The sequence below is a fragment of the Balaenoptera musculus genome, chromosome 18, assembly GCF_009873245.2.
Source record: "Balaenoptera musculus isolate JJ_BM4_2016_0621 chromosome 18, mBalMus1.pri.v3, whole genome shotgun sequence".
Classification (NCBI taxonomy): Eukaryota; Metazoa; Chordata; class Mammalia; order Artiodactyla; family Balaenopteridae; genus Balaenoptera; species Balaenoptera musculus.
The window spans coordinates 68,543,546-68,564,107 of NC_045802.1; the positions used below are offsets into that span (position 1 = coordinate 68,543,546).

Consider the following 20,562-nt stretch of genomic DNA (forward strand, 5'->3'; position numbering starts at 1 on the left):
TAATTATCTATCCATCTCTGGAGAGAGAAAAAGAGATACACACACACACGCACACACACACAGAGAAAAATGCATAAGAACATGTCTATAAGGAAGCCATCAGAATATTAACAATTACCTTGGGATGTTAACTTTCTCCCTATGCCCCTATTGATTTATTTCCATAGGTTTCAATTTGTCTATAATGAACATATACTGAATACTAAATGGGATTTTAAAAAGAGAGACAGAGAGACATTTAACAGTTGGGCCTTTTCAACTTCTGGAATCCTAAAACTCCTCTAATTTTGAGAAAACTAATGACAAAACCTTCAGAAGGGGCCTTGTTTGAAGGCTGGAAATCCTATGGCTAGCTGTATTGTTTCATTAGGCAGAAAATTAGAATGAAGAATATTACAGATGGGATAGGATGAGTTTGGATACCAACGATTGCGTTCTTCACCAGGCAGGTCCTCATGGATCCCTAGACTAGTATGCTAAGTGCAGAAGTATAGGTGCCTCCCCCTCCAAAAAAAAGTATAGGTGCCCAGAGTTCCCTCCGGGTCTGGGCTAGTGTTATCAGTTTCAGGTGCAACTTACATAGGAAAATAGTCATAAGATCAAAGGTCAGGCAGACCTTGCTAAGTGAGATATTAACTTATGCTTAGAAAATTTTTCTTATGCAGCAATACTTTAAAAAATAACCACCTTCACTGAGATGTTATGGGTAAGATTAAATACTGACAATATGCATAGGTTTAGAATTTGGCAGATGACATTTTACTTATAAATCAAAAGGAATGACAAAGCTAATTTAAATTACTCTCTATTTGGGTTTCCAATTGTAGTTAGCTAAAATTTAGATATCTGAGAACATTTCACTGGAGAAATGATGATAGTTTATGAACAAGGCAATCCCACAACTGGTTTTGAGAATCTACAGTGTGTTAGCTACTGTACCTGTTGCAAGGAATACAGAGACAAATGAAGAGAGTTCAGCTTGTCACACGTACAAATTCAAGACTTGCTTTGTCCTTTTAAATAATTCTCAGAACTACAGATAAAAACGAGGAAGAATGATTAGTGAATGTCAGCCACAAGAATAGGCTCTTTGGTTACATGGACCATTTTGCCCTGGATCAAGGCCGTTTATGCCATGGTGAGCTGGGGTGCAAAGGTTTAGCAAATGGGGATTAGGAAACTGTTAGAGCAATTACATCCCATAAAGTCCCAAATGCCCAGTTTATCAGGATGAATCCAAGTTTGGTTCCTGTTGCCAAAAGAAAAGAAAAAAAAAAACCGACGCACATGTTACTTACAAGCAAACCTTAAGGCATACCATCTATTATCAGCAATAAACAGATTTGATTCTTTTGTAAACGAGACTGTCAGGGCCCAGGGGATTTGTCAGCGTCTGGATAATCCTCAAATCACCTGCCTGCCCTATCAGGGATATTAGGAAATTGTCAGTAATAAGGCTGGTTAGCAATCTTCTTGTCTGGTGCATTAAAGATTATTCCACCAAAGCCAGAGGGTCTTAACCAACCAGCTTTCATTATATGTTTCAACGTTACACATTTTATCAAGTCTCCTGTCCATAGAGGCTGTGAAGACTCTGTCAGCTGTGCAAGTCCCTGGGCCCTCACTCCGGGAAACAGGCTGGGACTTTGGGAGTTTTTAATCCAATATGGGATATGAAACAGACACAGAGCTCAGTGGCCACAAAGATGCTAAAATGCATATGGTATCCCACTGTCCACATACAAACACAGTGCAGGGAGCTCTGCATCAGGTTGAGTTAGGGACCCAGGTCTAGCTGGGTGAGACTGTGGTTTCTCTTTTCTTCTTTTTGCCTTGTTGTTCATATGATTTAAATTTAGTGTTTTGAATAAATAATACATATACATGATTCAAAAGTTTTAAAATTGCAAAAGGGATACAGTGAAAACCTTTCCCTTCCCGTTCTCCATTTGCCTTGTTCCCGCCTTCTCCAACAGGTAACCCCTGTCATTAGCAGCATTATTTTATCCTTTCAGAGTTTTTAAATAATTGACTATATGAAAATATGAAACATTTTTATTTTACTCTTCTTTTTACACAAAAGATAGAATATAATACAATTGTTCTGTGCCTTGTCTTTTTTCACTAGCAATGTCTTCTATTATACATAACAAAATAGTTTCTATATTAGTACATTATATTAGTAAAAAGAATAAGGAAATAAACTATTAAGGAAATAATTTATTTCCTTATTCTTTTTATGGTTGCATACTTTTCTGTTGTTTCATGTACCATACTTTAAAAAATCGGTTCCCTGGTGATGAACATTTAGATTTTTTTCCCCAATATTTTGTGATAACAAACCGTGATATAGGGAATAGCCTTGCACATTAGTTCTTTCACGTTATTACTATTTACTTTTTTTTTTTTTTAACATCTTTACTGTTTACTTTTCACAGGGCTACCTGGTAGTGGCCAAGACATGGGCCTCTCTCCTTGGCTCCATACGTTAATAACCAAAATTCCTAATAGATTCTTTTTTTTTTAAATTGAAGTATAGTTGGTTTACAATGTTGGTTTAGTTTCAGGTATACAGCAAAGTGATTCAGTTTTATATATATATATATATATATATATATTCTTTTTCAGATTCTTTTCCCTTATTGGTTATTGCAAAATATTGAGTATAGTTCCCTGTGCTATACAGTAGGTCCTTTTTGGTTATCTATTTTATATATAGTAGTGTGTATATGTTAATTCCAAACTCCTAATTTATCTCCCCACCATTCCCTTTTGGTAACCATACATTTGTTTTCTATGTCTGTGGGTCTGTTTCTGTTTTGTAAACAAGTTCATTTGTATCATTTTTTTAGATTCCACATATAAGCGATATCATGATATTTGGCTTTCTCTGTCTGGCTTACTTCACTTGGTATGATAATCTCTAGGTCCATCCACGCTGTGGCAAATGGCATTATTTCATTCTTTTTATGGCTGAGTAATATTCCATTGTATGTATGTACCACATCTTCTTTATCCATTCCTCTGTCGACGGACATTTAGGTTGCTTCCATGTCTTGGCTATTGTGAATAGTGCTGCAACAAACATAGGGGTGCATATATCTTTTCGAATTATAGTTTTCTCCGGATATCCCACTCCAGCAGTGGGATTGCTGGACCTAATAGATTCTTATAGTAGGCAAATATCTCTTTTATTTCCTCAATGCGTAATTTGTGAAGAGACAGGCAAGGGATCATTTTGAAGCCTGTCTGTAACTCCTGTGCCACCCGCATTCTCTTATCTTCATGTGACTCCTTCATTTCCTCCCATCACTCAAAACTAACAACCTGGGACTGCTTGCTTTTTTTTTTTCTTCTTCTTCTTAATCTCATCATTTTCAGCTGCATTTGAATTGCTATCATTTGTTTTTTCTCAGAGGTAGGGCAAAGTGGTGCTGAAGGATTTCTTACCTCTTCTTAGCAAGTCAACTTCCCAGCCATTCGCTCAACAAGTATTTATTTAGCATCTACTGTGTCTCAGGCATCATTTTAGGCATTGAAAATACAGTAGCAAACAAAGTAAACTCAGTTCCCACCCTCACGGGGCTTACATTCTAATGGAAAGCAACACACCATAAACAAATGAATGACAGAAATGGCAGGCAATAAGCAAATAAGTGTGTAATGTGACTTCAGGCAGTGGTAAGTGCTTGGTGTCTCTATTTAATCAGTTCAGGGGTGGAGAGTCCTTTTCAAAGGACATACAGAAAAAGGATTCCAATTCTGGCTTGAAAAATTACTTAAGCTGCTCTCTGTAGAAACTTTCAGTCAAGGAGGTTCTGGACAGAGCAAAAGTTTGTTGATTCTGTCTGACACTAACAGAGACGTTTGTGGTCATTTGAACCAATAGTGTCACTTTGGACTTGGAACTGGCGTTAAAAGCACTCTTTAAGAGCCAGTTTGTCTGTGGAGGTGTGCTTGGGAAGGTTTTCTTTTTACCAGGTGTGTTACCGGAAGTGGGGTCCGGCTGCTCGCCACTCAAAAGCCAATAAAGAGGCTTCCCTGGTGGCGCAGCGGTTGAGAACCTGCCTGCCAATGCAGGGGACACGGGTTCGAGCCCTGGTCTGGGAAGATCCCACATGCTGCGGAGCAACTAGGCCCGTGAGCCACAACTACTGAGCCTGCGCGTCTGGAGCATGTGCTCCACAGCAAGAGAGGCCGCGATAGTGAGAGGCCCGCGCACCGCGATGAAGAGAGGCCCCCGCTTGCCACAAATAGAGAAAGCCCTCGCACAGAAACGAAGACCCAACACAGCAAAAATAAATAAATTAATTAATTAATTAAAAAAAAAAAAAAAAAAAAAAAAAAAAGCCAATAAAGAGGCAATGTTGGTGGAAAGGAAAGTTTGCTGTATTTCAGAGGCCGGCAACGGGTGCGAGGGGGTGTGTGGACACCTGTCCAAAGGCCGACTCCCCTTCACTGACAACCAGTGGGCAAGAGCTTTTATAGATGGAGGGAGGAGACTACATGTAGAAACAGCACAGTCAGCTCTGACGGTCACCTTGTAATTGGTCATGTGGTGGTCTGACTGGCGTCATGTTGATTGTTTTAAGTACAGTTAATCTTCCTTTCCAGGGTCAGTTTTTTCCCATTTCCTTGAGGCCAGTTCTCGGAATTGTGGCAGCTTATGTCATGGCTACAGTCTGGTCATCATGTAGTTAACTTCTTCCACCTGGTGAGGGTTTCAGTATCTATAAAACAGGTCCTTGACTATGCTAATGAGTAAACTATTAGTATTCAGTCTTGTTGAACTGTTTTCCTTTGTGTCTGCATTTTCTTACTTCTCTGATTAAACTTATTTGGCTAAAGTTTTTCCATAGACAAAGGCAGGTGGAGGACATGAGGGGGAAGGACCACAGGGTCCTGCTCCGTTTCAAGTATATTCATTTCTTGTTGCTGCTGTATTAAATGACCACAACCTTGGTGGCTTAAAACAACACAGCTTTATTATCTTAGGGTTCTGGAGGTCACAAGTCCAAAATAGCTCTCATGGGGATAAAATCAAGGTGTCGGCAAGGCTCTGTCCCTCCTGGAGGCCGGAGGGGAGAAGCTGTTTCCTCGCCGTGTCCAGCTTCTAGAGGCTGCTTACATTCCTTGCCTTGTGGCCTCTCATCACTCTGACCTTGAGTCCATGTCACATCTTGTTCTGACTCTGATCCTCTTGCTTCCCCGTCCCAAGGACCCTGTGATTACATTGGGCCCACCCACATAATCCAGGATAATCTCCCCATCTCAAGATCCATAATTTCATCAAAACTGCAAAATAACATATTCACAGGTTCTGGAAATTAGCATGCAGACATCTTGAGGGCTATTATTCACCCCACCATGTAGGCAATTAAGAAACAGCAACTGAAGATAACTTTTAACATATAAAGTGAATTAAAATAACAGGGAAAATTATGTAAAGCAGCAGCCCCCAACCTTTTTGACACCAGGGACCAGTTTCGTGGAAGACAATTTTTCCATGGAGGGGTGGTGGCAGGGTGATGGTTTTGGGATGATTCAAGCGCATTACATTTATTGTGCACTTTATTTCTATCATTATTACATTGTACTATATAATGAAATAATTATACAACTCACCATAATGCTGACAGGAGGCGGAGCTCAGGTGGTAATGCAAGTGATGGGGAGCAGCTGTAAATACAGATGAAGCTTCGTTTGCTGGCCTGCCGCTCACCTCCTGCTGTGCGGCCCAGTTCCTAACAGGCCACAGACCATTACAGGTCTGTGGCCCAGGGGTTGGAGACTCCCTGATGTAAAGGATAATCTTGGCAGAGGATGCCTCAAGATTCAACACTTTGAGTTGGACAAATTAATTCTAAACATCTGCCCTGTGCCAGGATATGTTCCAGGGGCTTGGGATACACCAGTGAACAAAACAGGCAAAAATCCCTGTTCTCATAGGGCTTACATTCAACAAAGACATTACAAATAAGCCTATTATCTAGTAATTTAGAAGTGGATAAGTGCTTTGTAAAAAAGAAAGTGGATCAGGGGAAGGGTTGGGAGAGTCCCCAGAGAGTGTGTGGGAAGCGGGGTGGGGGCGGGGGGGTGGGGAGAACCTGCCTATGACACTAGGCGGCACTGCAGCACAGTTTTGGAGGCTGAGATTAGAAAAGGATCTTATACAATCAGCATTTGAGAGCCAGAAGGAATTTTAGAGGTCAGCTAGTCTAACTTCCTCAGTTTATAGAGAGAAAGCTAAGGCTCAGAAGGTCCACAATGTGGTCTCTAGTTATTTTGCATTTGGCCTAAATTTGAGAGACAGTCTCCTTTCTCCCCAAGAAAGCCAGACATAGTCATCACCTTATCAAAGGCAGCGCCTGCCAGGAGGTAAGGCTGGGAGGGTTTTGTATCAGAGCAGCAGGAGGGATGGATGATTTCAGAGTGTAGTTCCATCTATGCCACTGTTGAAAAATTATTCCACAGAACTTCTAATATTCCTCTTTCTAAGTGCAACATTCTGAAGTCTTGAATCAGTGACACTGGCCCTCCAGCCTTTGAGACGCAACTTTGGCGAAAATAACCTACATCAGCCAGACACCAAAAGGAAGGGGAAAATGAATTATGATAAAGAGGCTTTGGTGTTTGTAACAAAAGAATAATGCAGCTTCATTTTCCTAACTGTTATGGCTTTAAATGGTTATTTAAGTTATTTAAGCTTAAAATGGTTATAGTAAACCATGGTTTGATCAGATATTTTTATCCACTATCTCCTTGGGTGTGACTATTTTCCAAAACTGTAGTTGTAGTTGAGCCAGTATGAAAATTCAATATTTCGACGGTTAACGGTGAGAGTTATTCGAGTCTCATGACATAACACCACGTGGTAACAATGTAACGTGTTTCCACTCAGGAGACCTGTATGTTGTAGGGCAACATTGGTTGAGACTTGGGCATTCCTGTGGTTTACAATCTGGAGCAGTGTTCTCTCTGCTTGCTCTGCTTTTCTCCTAACACTCTCAGGCTCACTCTCCACGTCCCGGGAGCTATCCCGTCTCTGCAGAGCCTCCTGGTTTCCCTGCCCCTGTCACATACAGGGAATTGCAGCATCCTTTCTATTTCCATATCCCTTTTCTCCATATCACCAGCAGACCTCAGAACCCACCCATTTTTCCCACTTACACCTGTCTACCTCTTTCATGGATAGCTTCTTTTCAAAATCTCCTTTTTAAAAAATTAAAAATAGAACTACACATGACCCAGCAATTCCACTCCTGTTTGCATTTTCTTATGCAAAGAAAATGAAAACCCTAATTAGAAAAGATATATGCAACCCAATGTTCATAGCAGCATTATTCACAATAGCCAAGATATGGACGCAACCTCAGCGTCCATCAACAGGTGAATGGATAAAGATGTGGTATATACATACAATGGAATATTACTCAGCTATAAAAAAAAAAAGAATAAAAAATTGCCATTTGCAACAACACGGATGGACCTGGAGGGTATTATGCTTAGTGAAGTAAGTCAGAGAAAGACAAGTAAATACTAGATGTTTTCACTTATGTGTGGAATCTAAAAAATAAAACATGAATGAATATAAGAAAACAGAAACAGACTCATGGACACAGAGAACAAACTAGTGGTTACCAATGGGGAGAGGGAAGGGGGGAGGGGCAAGATAAGGGGATTATGAGGTATAAACTACTAGGTATAAAATAAATAACATACAAGGATGTAATGTATGGCACAGGGAATATAACCAATATTTTATAATAACTTTAAATGGAGTGTAGTATATAAAAATATTGAATTACTATGGTATACACCTGAAACTAACATAATATTATAAATCAACTATACTTCCATTTAAAAATAAATAAATAAAAGTAAATAAGTAAATAAAATCTTTTTTCTTATTTGGTAAAATATGAACATCATAAAATTCACCATTTTAACCATATTAAGTGTACAGCTCAGTGGCATTAAGTACATTCACACTGTTGTGCAACCATCACCACCATCCATTCCCAGAACTGTTTTCATCTTTCAAAACTGAACTCCGTACCCATTAGACACTAACTCCCTATTTCCCCTCCCTCCAGCCCCTGGCAACCCCCATTCTCCTTTATGTCTCTATGAATTTGACTACTCTAGGAAACTGATATAAGTGAAATTTTACAGCATCTGTCCTTTTGTGACTTGCTTATTTCACTTAGCATGATGTCCTCAAGGTCCATCCATGTTGTAGCACGTGCCTGAATTTCATTCAGATTAGGTTCTTGAGGTCAGGAATCATGTCGATAAATGTTTGAGTTGAAAAAAATGGGTGGATGTAAAGGTAAAGTAATGAGATCTGTAGATAATCTCAAAAGAGAGGAAGTTAACACTGACTGCCCCGTGTCAGCAGGGTGAGCGCACGTGACCTGCTGCTTCACCTCCACCTTCCAGAGCTCATGCAAATGTCTCTTGTGAATAACCCCAACCCAGTACCACACAGGCAAGGAAATTCTGGGAGAAGTGGTCCTAGCCGAGCTGGGCCGACACTGCGAAAGCCACCACAATGTTATTAGAGTGTAGTCCAGACAGGAGAGAGCTTCCGTGTTGGCCAGATACAGATAAGAACCAAACTCTCTCTTTACAATTTTACATTTCTGATAACTGGAAGAATTTTCCACAGATGGTCTCTGGCTCCATGCCTTTCAAACTTTGTTTCTCTTCTACTACTCACACTTCTGGTGCCAGGTGCCCCAGGGGCACATCCTTATTGGGGTATGACCTCTGACCTTTGCATCTTTATGCTGGTGAGTCAGCACAGTGGATAGCAGAATTTCTGAAAGCCATTCCTAAACCAGGACTGCTAGTAATAACCAAACATGGAAATGATTGCAAATCACATAAATGTATTCTATTAAATCTAAACCAAATATATCCCAGCTCAGCTTCTCCTTGGCCAGACTCCCAAAATACCTGCAGCCACTCCAACGGCACCCAACACAAAGGAAGCCCAAGAGAGGAACAGTTGAAGCAGATGAAGAAAGTGTCTTAACCAATGGTAGTTAAAATATTTTACTTTGGTACAGTTTACAAAAAAAAACGCCCTTGTGAACACATTGGTGGGGACTTGGAGGGGACCAGTGCAAGTCAGTGGCCCTGAGGCTTAACTGGCTTTGGGTAAATTTGCATCTTGCTCTTTCTATGCAAGGTATTATTTGAATTGATTTTTGTTTTAATTTTTTTTTTAATAAATTTATTTTATTTTTGGCTGCGTTGGGTTGTTGCTGGGTGCGGGCTTTCTCTAGTTGCGGTGAGCGGGGGCTACTCTTTGTTGTGGTGCAGGGGCTTCTCATGGCGGTGGCTTCTCTTGTTGTGGAGCACGGGCTCTAGGCGTGCAGGCTTCATTAGTTGTGGCACGCGGGCTCAGTAGTTGTGGCGCATGGGCTTAGTTGCTCCATGGCATGTGGGATCATCCCGGACCAGGGCTCAAACCCGTGTCCTCTGCATTGGCAGGCGGATTCTTTTTTTTTTTTTAACACCCTTATTGGAGTATAATTGCTTTACAATGGTGTGTTAGTTTCTGCTTTATAACAAAGTGAATCAGTTATACATATACATATATCCCCATATCTCCTCCCTCTTGCGTCTCCCTCCCACCCTCCCTATCCTACCCCTCTAGGTGGTCACACAGCACCGAGCTGATCTCCCTGTGCTATGTGGCTGCTTCCCACTAGCTATTGGTTTTACATTTGGTCGTGTATATATGTCCATGCCACTCTCTCACTTTGTCCCAGCTTACCCTTCCCCCTCCCCATGTCTTCAAGTCCATTCTCTACGTCTGTGTCTTTATTACCATCCTGCCCCTAGGTTCTTCATGACCATTTTTTTTTTTTGATTCCATATATATGGGTTAGCATACGGTATTTGTTTTTCTCTTTCTGACTTACTTCACTCTGTATGACAGACTCTAGGTCCATCCACCTCACTACAAATAACTCAGTTTCGTTTCTTTTTATGGCTGAGTAATATTCCATTGTATATGTGTGCCACATCTTCTTTATCCATTCATCTGTCGATGGACACTTAGGTTGCTTCCATGTCCTGGCAGGCGGATTCTTAACCACTGTGCCACCGGGGAAGCCCAAAAAATAAAAATAAAAATAAACTTTAAAAAGAAAACAGAAACACAGCAGTCCTGATGAGAATGGGCACAGCTGCAATTTCTTCAAGCAGAATCTGAAAGAAATTGAATCATTTAGCAAATAAGTCATTGGAGGTTGTATTTTTACCTAAAAAGCCATAAGGACCAGGGCATTTTTAGTAAGGATAACAACTCATATGGCAGTTCTCAGAATTATAATGAGGCTAGAGGAACATTTTCATCTTATATTTATTAAATACCTACAGGTTACAAGTCATTGAGCCAGGTGCTGTGGGCACACAGCAATGACAAGATATACTGGGTCCCTGCTCTCAAAGAGCTCACATTCTATTCCTATAGATGGTGTTTCTAGACCAGAGCACTAGCAGCCTTTCTATGAGTGGGATTGCCCGAACATCCCTAGCCCTGCACCCTAAATGACAATAATGCACTCTGAAAGCCCACCTGATTATGGGCAGTAGTTCCCTCCCACCTTGAGAACCACCAGGGGAAAGGCAACAATAAGAAAGTAAATTCACAAATTGATAAATAAACATTGTGATGAGGGCTGTGAGGGAAATGATCAGGTTGCTGTGCCAGTGAAATAGACCAGGGGGATGCTCTAGTTTGGGTTGTCAGCTCAGGCTCTTTGAGCAGGTGGCAGGTAGGGTAAATGTCCAGGAGGATGCGACAGTATAGCCATAAGCGTTCTGGGGATAGGAAACAGCATGTGCAAAGGCCCTGAAGTGGGAGGGGGCTTATCGCACTAAAAAAACAAAAAACAAAAACAAAAAAAAACCCACAGAAAGAAGATGGGTGGGGCTGAGAGAAGGCTGAAGGGACAGGCAGAGGTCAGACAGAGTAAGGACTTCAGGGTCATGGTGAAGAACTGGGGTTTTATTCTAAATGCTTCTGTCAAAGTTTCATAAATAACAGAAGTAAAACCAATGAATCCCCAAAGTAGTAACTGGTAAAAGTTTATTGTGCCCACATCAAAAAGACATTTTGCAAACTGGGAGCACTCAAACCAAAACATGGAACGAGGCTCGGGGATATATTGTTACAAAGCAGCTTATTTAGTGAGAGAGTAGTGACTGTTTATTCTTCACAGTGATTGGTTACAATACTAGAGTTTTCTTCAATATAGGGAATTGGTCAGTGGTTACCTTGGGAAATAGTTCAAGTTTTTGCTTGTGATTTCCAGAGGCATAAGCAAGAAATGACCTAGGTCAAGTTGTCTTGCAAAATAAGCTAAATTAGGCTTTGCTTGTATGGTGAAACAGATTTTGTCTGCTCAGGGAATTTTCAAGGTTGTTCTTCATTTGTTTTTCATTTTAACACTTCTCATTGGAAGTCACCAAAGATTTTTAAGAAAGGAATTGGTGTGATGATAATAATAATGAGAAGTAATTAACGTTACTGAGCACGTGCTCTGGGCCAGAAGATGTTTTAAGCTCTCGGTATATTAACACAACATATCCTTATGATAACCCTATGAGGTGAGTACTATTTAATAAGGTTTATTTATTTATTTATTTATTTATTTATTTTTGGCTGTGTTGGGTCTTCGTTTCTGTGCGAGGGCTTTCTCTAGTTGTGGCAAGCGGGGGCCACTCTTCATCGCGGTGCGCGGGCCTCTCACTATCGCGGCCTCTCTTGTTGCGGAGCACAGGCTCCAGACGCGCAGGCTCAGTAGTTGTGGCTCACGGGCCTAGTTGCTCCGTGGCATGTGGGATCTTCCCAGACCAGGGCTCGAACCCGTGTCCCCTGCATTGGCAGGCAGATTCTCAACCACTGCGCCACCAGGGAAGGGAAGCCCCCGAGGTGAGTACTATTTATATTCCCATCTTATAGGAGGAAACTGCAGCAGGGAGAGTTTAAGTCATTTGTCCAAAGTCGCACAGCTGGTAAGCTGTTTTAATACCTTAGCATTCTCCTGACTGTGAAGCCCGAGTTTTGACAGACTGGCAGGAAGGAGTTGGAGTGAAGCGTTGTGTTTGCTGCCCCGTGTCTTCAACAAGCATTTCTTTGGCCCAGAAAGCTGCCAGCAGCATCTATTCTGATCCTATTACAGTCATATATGTCCCATAATGGATTAACTGTTAACCGAGGCACGCACACGGTGAGAGTCACAATCTTTGTTAGGTATAGTATTTAAACAAAAACAGTAAAGAAATCCCTAGAAAATCTGGCCACGTCTGGCTGGGAAAATGCAAGGTCTCTCAAAACCCGCCCTAAAAACCCAGAAGCACGGGGAAGGGTTGGATTCAGTCACCCAAAAATCCACCCATTCGGACTCTCTGCTCTGCCTCGCGTTACAGCCTGGAAGTTCTGACAGCCGGAGGGGGCAGGTGCGCTAGAGCAGGGGGCGTGGCTTGCGGGGACGGGGCGGGGCGTGGAGACGGGCTCTAGGCGGGACGCGGCGGCGTGGGGGCGTGGCGACAGGGGCGGGACGAAGCGGAGACGGACATGGCGGGGGCGGGGCCCACGCGCAGACAAGATGGCGGTGCGTCTGCTGAGGAGGGCGGCGCGCGGAGCGGCGGCAGCGGCGCTGCCGAGGCTGTGAGTGCACGTCCCCAGTCCCCCGCCACCCGGCCAGGCTCGCCGTGGGTCGGTACCCGGCTCAGCGCCGCGCAGGCGCGGCCTTCTCGCCCACTGGCGGGAACTCCCGCCGGCCGGGAGCACCGTGCGCCTCCCGCGCGTGCGGGCTCGACCTCTGCCAAGGTCGCCGACGCCCCGCGAGGGTCACCCCACACTGTCCGTGCCTCCCTGTGGGAGGGCCCTTGCTTGAGCCGGGGAAATGGGTACAAGCGTTGGATCTCTGAGACCCAGAAAACAAAACTAGCGTCCCCACACGTGGAAACCGTGAACGTATGCGTGTTTTATAAAAGGGGGCCTGGAGTCAGCCTCTCAGAGGATGCTGAGAGGCTGCTGAGAGGCGGCTCGCCTCCGCTGTTGTTGGGCACAGCGGTTCCCAAACTGTCTGGTCTCAGGACCCCTTTACAGGCTGAGTAATTATTGAGGACCCCGAAGAGCTTTTGCTTGTATCTGTTGATTTTAACGGTATGAGGAATTAAAACAAAAATTTTAACTATTCATTTAAAAATAACAAATCCATTCAAATTTAAAGCAAATGACATCTATAATGAAAATAACTATTTAAAAAAAAGTGGCATGGTTTTATATGTTTGAAAATCTCTTCAGTTTAATTAAGGACCATTGGAGTCTCATATCAGCTGTCTTGGAGGAAGTTTGCCAGGAAATTCCAGGCTCATGCACAATCTATTTGGAAAAGGGAAGAGCTCGCAGACCCTCTCAAAGGGTCTCAGGGCACCCCGCCCCCACCCCCAGGTGTCCCCAGATCACACTTTGAGAACCGCTGGTTGAGACTTGCTTGTTTGCCAACTACATGCACATACCGTATCGCATTCTGTTCGCTGATCACCATGTGAAGAAGCTGGGTGAGTCGTTCATAAAGATGAGGAAACTGAGGCTAGGAGAGGCTAAGTGACTCTCAAAGCGGAGAATGGCAGAGTTGGGTTCAGAAACCAAGTCAGTGGCTCCTGGTCTGGAACTTTTTTTTTTTTATGGCTGTGTTGGGTCTTCGTTTCTGTGCGAGGGGGCTTTCTCCAGTTGCGGCAAGCGGGGGCCACTCTTCATCGCAGTAAGCGGGGGCCACTCTTCATCGCAGTGCGCGGGCCTCTCACTATCGCGGCCTCTGTTGTTGCGGAGCACAGGCTCCAGATGCGCAGGCTCAGTAATTGTGGCTCACGGGCCTAGTTGCTCCGCGGCATGTGGGATCCTCCCAGACCAGGGCTCGAACCCGTGTCCCCTGCATTGGCACATTCTCAACCACTGCGCCACCAGGGAAGCCCTGGTCTGGAACTTTTTTACATCTGCTTGCTCGGTGCTTCCTGACTCATCGGTGTCCCATACCAGGGCCCACCTGGTTTTATGCATCCCACCTTCCCATTTCCTACATCTGGGCCTGGTAATGTCCCTGGACACCGGAGCTCACCCCTGGAGCCAGAGGAGCCCCTGAAGGGGTCTACCCAGACCCTTCCAGAAAGTCCTTTCCTGGCCTGTGAAGGGGCCAGCTTCTGTGGCCTGTTCAACAATGGGTCAAGTGACCACACCCAGTCACCTACTTCTAAGGCTCTTGGGGCCCAGCTCATAATGTTCGTCATCTCCCTTAGCACACTGGCTCATTCTCAGCACGCCTGCACACCCCACCAAGGCCATGGCAGCAGGCTTTCATGCAGGGCCCTTCCCAGAGCCTACACCCCAAGTTAAATCCTGTGGGTCCTGGCGCCTTCAGCACACATGGGGATGGGAAAAGTAAATGTGCCCAAGGTCAACTTAGAAAAGTCTGCCTAGACATGCCTTAATTTCTATCCCAGTTACGTTGCACTTCAGCTTCAGGCCAGTGGACTGGCTTCTGTTGGCTTTTTTCTTCTGTTTTTAGAGTATCAGCAACATTGCTGATAGGCAGGTGCTGAAACCTCTTCCTGACCCTCCAACATTTGCCTCTCTTGCTGCCCCTGATGCTTCCCCGCCTATCCTGTCTCCAGCCTTGCAGCTCTCTGTTGCCACTTCTCAGTTTATATAAATACCCTGTCCTCAAGTTGGGGGAACATAACTGCCCACAGGTAGGTGTGCTATTGCTAGGGATGTCTTTTAAATCCTCAAAGAAATATGTGTGAATAGTAACCCATGCATAAATACACATCTAGAAATATTTCTGATGTAACCATAGAATCATTCTAGCCTCTTCACCTTGCTTGTTTGTAAATTTTCACTCCCCCAGTGAGAAACCTGGCTCCCACCATGCGCCATCCAGTTACTCAGTTATTCAGTTGCAGCATACACATGTAGCAGTATCTGACTTGTTAGACCATACTCCATGGGAAAAAAGCTTTATCAACTAGAGTGCAGTGCTTAGGTGTAGTTCCTTTCCCTTTAGTCTTATAGGTTCCGCTCATTTCCACAGTTACTTAGGTTAGCACCTTTTTCTTCCATCCCCTTCAGTGAAGTTGTTTCATATATTCATCATACGGTAAGATTCTCTTTTCCCTTTTCTTGTCTAGTTGCACTAGCTAGTGGTTTTAGTAGCATGTTAAATAGGAGTGATGAGAGGAAGCATTCTTGCCTTGTTCCCAATCTTAGGGAAAGCATCCAGTTTCCACTGTTAAGTCTGATGTTAGTTGTAGGTGTTTTTTTTGTTTTTGTTTTTGTTTTTTTTTATAAATTTATTCTTTTTTTTTTTTTTGGCTGTGTTGGGTCTTCGTTTCTGTGCAAGGGCTTTCTCTAAGTGCGGCAAGCGGGGGCCACTCTTCATTGCGGTGCGTGGGCCTCTCACTATCGCGGCCTCTCTTGTTGTGGAGCACAGGCTCCAGACACACAGGCTCAGTAGTTGTGGCTCACGGGCCTAGTTGCTCCGCGGCATGTGGGATCTTCCCAGACCAGGGCTCGAACCCGTGTCCCCTGCACTGGCAGGCGGACTCTCAACCACTGCACCACCAGGGAAGCCCAGTTGTAGGTGTTTTGTAGAACTTTTTTATTCCCTATTTACTGAGGTTTTTTTTTTTTTTTTAACATGAATCAGTGTTGAATTTTGTCAGGTTCTTTTTCTGTAATCAATTGATATGATCATATGATTTTTCTTCTTTAGCCTGTTGATGTGGCATATACATTAATTGATTTCTGAATATTGGACCAGCCTTGTATACCTGGCATAAATCCCACTTAGTCATGGCATATAATTCTTTTTATACATTGTTGGATTTGATTTGCAAAATATTTTGAGGGTTTTACATCTGTATTCATGAGTGACATTGGTCTGTACTTTTCCTTTCTTGTAATGTGTTTATTTGGTATTGGTTTCTATATGTCTCATGTCTTTTTTGTTCCTCTATTCCTTTTCTACTGCTTTCTTTTGCATTAAGTGAATATTTTCTTTTGTAATACTTTTTATTTCTTTAATGATTTTTTTCCACTATTTTTTTTTTAGTGGTTGCTCTAAGGCTTACCATATGCATCTTTTAAAAAAAATTGTGGTAAAATATGTATAACATAAACTTTGCCACCTTAACCATTTTAAATGTACGGTTTAGTGGCATTATCATATTCACTATCCCCCTGATTTTTTCATCACTCCAAACAAACTCGGTGCCCATTAAGCAATAACTCCTCCTTCCTAGCACCTGGTATTCTCTAATCTACTTTTTGTGTCTCTGAATTTGCCTATTTTAGGTATTTCATAGAAGTGGAATCTTGCAATATTTGTCCTTTTGTTTCTGGCTTATTTCACTTAGCATAATGTTTTCAAGAGTCTTCCATGGTGTAGCATGTATTAGAACTCCATTCCTTCCTATGGCTGGATATTTCATTGTATGTATAATATGTTACCATATACATCTTAACTTATCAGAATCTACTTTTGATTTATACTAACTTAATTCCAGAAGATGGAGAAATGTTATATCTATATAGTTCTATTCCCTTTTCTTCTTTTTTATGATATTATTGTTATTATATTTATATATGTTACAAATCCAGTGATACTTTGTTGTAGTTATCATTTCTTTAACATTTTTATTGGAGTATAATTGCTTTACATTTTTATGTTAGTTTCTGCTGTATAACAGAAACAGCTAAAGTGAATCAGCTACATGTATATATATATCCCCATATCCCCTCTCTCTTGCGTCTCCCTCTCACCCTCCCTATCCCACCCCTCTAGGTGGTCACAAAGCACCGAGCTGATCTCCCTGTGCTATGCGGCTGCTTCCCACTAGCTATCTATTTTACATTTGGTAGTGTATATATGTCCATGCCACTCTCTCACTTTGTCCCAGCTTACCCTTTCCCCTCCTCGTGTTCTCAAGTCCATTCTCTACTCTACGTCTGCATCTTTTTTCCTGTCCTGTCCCTAGGTTCTTCAGAACCTTTTTTTTTTTTTTTTTTTAGATTCCATATATATGTGTTAGCATATGGTATTTGTTTTTCTCTTTCTGACTTACTTCACTCTGTATGACAGACTCTAGGTCCATCCACCTCACTACAAATAACTCAATTTCGTTTCTTTTTATGGCTGAGTAATATTCCATTGTATATATGTGCCACATCTTCTTTATCCATTCATCTGTCGACAGACACTTAGGTTGCTTCTATGTCCTGGCTATTGTAAATAGTGCTGCAATGAACATTGTGGTACATGACTCTTTTTGAATTATGGTTTTCTCAGGGTATATGCCCAGTAGTGGGATTGCTGGGTCATACGGTAGTTCTATTTTTAGTTTTTTAAGGAACCTCCATACTGTTCTCCATAGTGGCTGTATCAGTTTACATTCCCACCAACAGTGCAAGAGGGTTCCCTTTTCTCCACACCCTCTCCGGCATTTATCGTTAGTAGATTTTTTGATGATGGCCATTCTGACTGGTGTGAGGTGATACCTCATTGTAGTTTTGATTTGCATTTCTCTAATGATTAATGATGTTGAGCATTCTTTCATAGGTTTGTTGGCAATCTGTATATCTTCTTTGGAGAAATGTCTATTTAGGTCTTCTGCCCATTTTTGGATTGGGTTGTTTGTTTTTTTTGATATTGAGCTGCATGAGCTGCTTGTAAATATTGGAGATTAATCCTTTGTCAGTTGCTTCATTTGCAAATATTTTCTTGCTTTCTGAGGGTTGTCTTTTTGTCTTTTTTATGGTTTCCTTTGCTGTACAAAAGCTTCTAAGTTTCATTAGGTCCCATTAGTTTATTTTTGTTTTTATTTCCCTTTCTCTAGGAGGTGGGTCAAAAAGGATCTTGCTGTGATTTATGTCACAGAGTGTTCTGCCTATGTTTTCCTCTAAGAGTTTTATAGTGTCTTACATTTAGGTCTTTAATCCATTTTGAGTTTATTTTTGTGTATGGTGTTAGGGAGTGTTCTAATTTCATTCTTTTACATGTAGCTGTCCAGTTTTCCCAGCACCACTTATTGAAGAAGCTTTTCTCCATTGTATACTCTTGCCTCCTTTATCAAAGATAGGTGACTGTATGTGCATGGGTTTATCTCTGGGCTTTCTATCCTGTTCCATTGATCTATATTTCTGTTTTTGTGCCAGTACCATAGTGTCTTGATTACTGTAGCTTTGTAGTATAGTCTAAAGTCAAGGAGTCTCCTCCAGCTCTGTTTTTCTTTCTCAAGATTGCTTTGGCTTGTAGTTATCATTTATATAATTTTATGTCTTTTAAAGAAACTAGGAGAAGGAGATGCAAGTACACACACACACAAACACACACTTACTTTATAGTATTTGTTATAGTAACCTTATTTACTGTTCCTGGTTCTTTTCAAATGTTTCTGTGGATTTGAGTTACCATCTGGTGCCATTTCTTTAACCCAGTACATCTTTGCTCCTACCCACCTCCTTTGTGTTGTTACTGGCAAATATATTAAGTTTCTAAATGTTATAGGCCTAACAATACAATTATATAATTTTTTTTATATAGTTGCTTTTAAAATTAGAGAAGAGAAGAAAGGAACAGAAGTATGCAATTAAACAGTGTTTTATAATTACACAGTTACCTTTACCATTGCTCTTTGTGTATGTGTATGAATTTGAATTATTGTTTGGGATTACTTTCAGCCTGAAGAACTTCCATCAGTATTTCTTGTAAGGTGGATCTGCCATCAACTGCCCTACACATATGCATAGACTTTTAGATTCCCAGGAATATGTCAGAGCTTTTCAAACTCTATGGATATCTCATTCTCCAGCTTTTCTGTTTAAGCTGTTTTTTAACCTGTTGTTTACCCCAACTGTTATCTGCTATCTCAGGTAGCTGTGATCTTAAATAATTGCTTCTGATGGTTTTTGAAAAATGACTTTGGGGAAAATGCTGTTACCACTGTTCAACTCTGAGTCAGGTCAGTGGGGTCTTCCAGGGAACCACCAGACAGGTCAAGTAGTGACAGTCCTCTGGGAGTGTAGCTTTGAAAGAGCTCCAGTCCTGCCCTGCCCCCTCCAGTGGCTGCCAGGCTGCTGGTTTTCACTGTAGTTTTAGCTGTTGGTTTTCAAGGCTACCACCAAACTGGGGAAAGGGTTGTTGACCTGAAGCAAATAGACTGCCAGATAGTTCTTTAGCAGAAATGGGTTTATTTGGGATCAGCAGAGAATTGCAATTCAGGGTCAGCAACCATGACAATACATGTTCAACTTCCTGCATGACAAGGGAAGGAGAATCCTTTTATAGAGAAGGAAAGGAAGTTGGGAGGGCCGTAGTAAGCAGAGTCCATGGCTTTTCATTTATTGAGTCCTTGGCAGGAAAGAAGAGCAGTCTTCTTCTTCCTCTTGGGCTCTGCAGTGGTGCCAGGTGATGAGAGTACCCCCTTCTAGTTTCCCAACTCTATGTAATTAAGGTTTCTGTTTAATTAATTTTTCATATTTCCACCTTTTGATCAAGATTTTTCTCTGAAAGTATTGCTGATCAAGTCAGGTTTTCTCGTTTCAGCAGCTTTTTGTGCTGCAGTGTCTGGAAGGACCTTCCCTACGTATAGTGTTTCATGTTGTAGGGAAAGTGCACAGATTGGGAACCTTTTAAGGTCACATTCCAGTAACAAGGAGGGGCTGGAGGGGGAACTCTCAGGCACTTTTTATCTGAAGTCTATGTGTTAACAAGGTCGTAGACATTGGAGATCATCTGAAGTGTTACGTCATCAAAGGTTTGGCAACAAACTTTCAAAAGGCCTGGTACAGATTTCTTGGGAAAGCTGTCTGATCAGTTAGCATCTGCTTCAGTTCTGGGAAATCTTTACTTTCAGGTCACCAGGTGACATTCGGTTCCAGTCAGAATTTGGTGCTTTCTTTAGGTGTGTCACATGAATACAGGAGTCTGTTTCTTGGGGTTTGGTGGCACAAGGGTTGGTTAACAGTATTTGATAGGAGTCTTTCCAGTGAGATTGAAGAAAGTTCTTCTGGAGGTGTCTTTTCCAATAGATGAAATCTTCAGGTTGCAATGTGTGATGCTTAAGGTCTTCATTTCCTGAGGGCACACTGTGAAAAGATTGCTCTACCAAAACATGGTTACTTTTAATAGTACCAGTTAGCCTTTGCAATATTGGAGTGTCTCTCCTTTTATCAGTTGTGCGTCAAAAGAAGCAGGAGCCAAGTGTATTGGGCATCCTGTGACTATTTCAAAGGGTGAGAGTTTATGAGTTCCAAAAGGGATGGATCTGAGTTTTAGAAGGACCAATGGCAATGCTTTTGGCCAAAGTATTTGGAGGGTCTCTACAAATTTTGCCAATTGAGTCTTAATAATGCTGTTAGTCTGTTTAACTAAACTAGAGGATTGAGGGTCGGAAGTACAGTGAAAGTGTTATAAAACCAGACAAGCAGCACATACTTTGTAAGTGCCTGGCCAGTAAAAATGGATTCCTCAATCA

General features: G+C 42.1%; 1 protein-coding gene across 3 annotated transcripts in view; it reads left to right on the plus strand.

Annotated features, from left to right (window-relative positions):
- The first annotated feature begins 12,595 nt into the window (after window positions 1-12,595).
- The window catches only part of CLYBL (citramalyl-CoA lyase), a 239,066-nt gene continuing 231,099 nt past the window's right edge, over window positions 12,596-20,562 (plus strand). For 2 of the 3 annotated variants that reach the window (XM_036832077.1, XM_036832078.1), the window contains exon 1: window positions 12,612-12,691. In XM_036832077.1, coding sequence (XP_036687972.1) covers window positions 12,630-12,691 — 62 coding nt within the window. In that variant the 5' untranslated portion in view covers window positions 12,612-12,629. Of the gene's footprint in view, window positions 12,692-20,562 lie in introns of all 3 variants that reach the window. The other variant, XM_036832076.1, reaches the window with a different exon arrangement.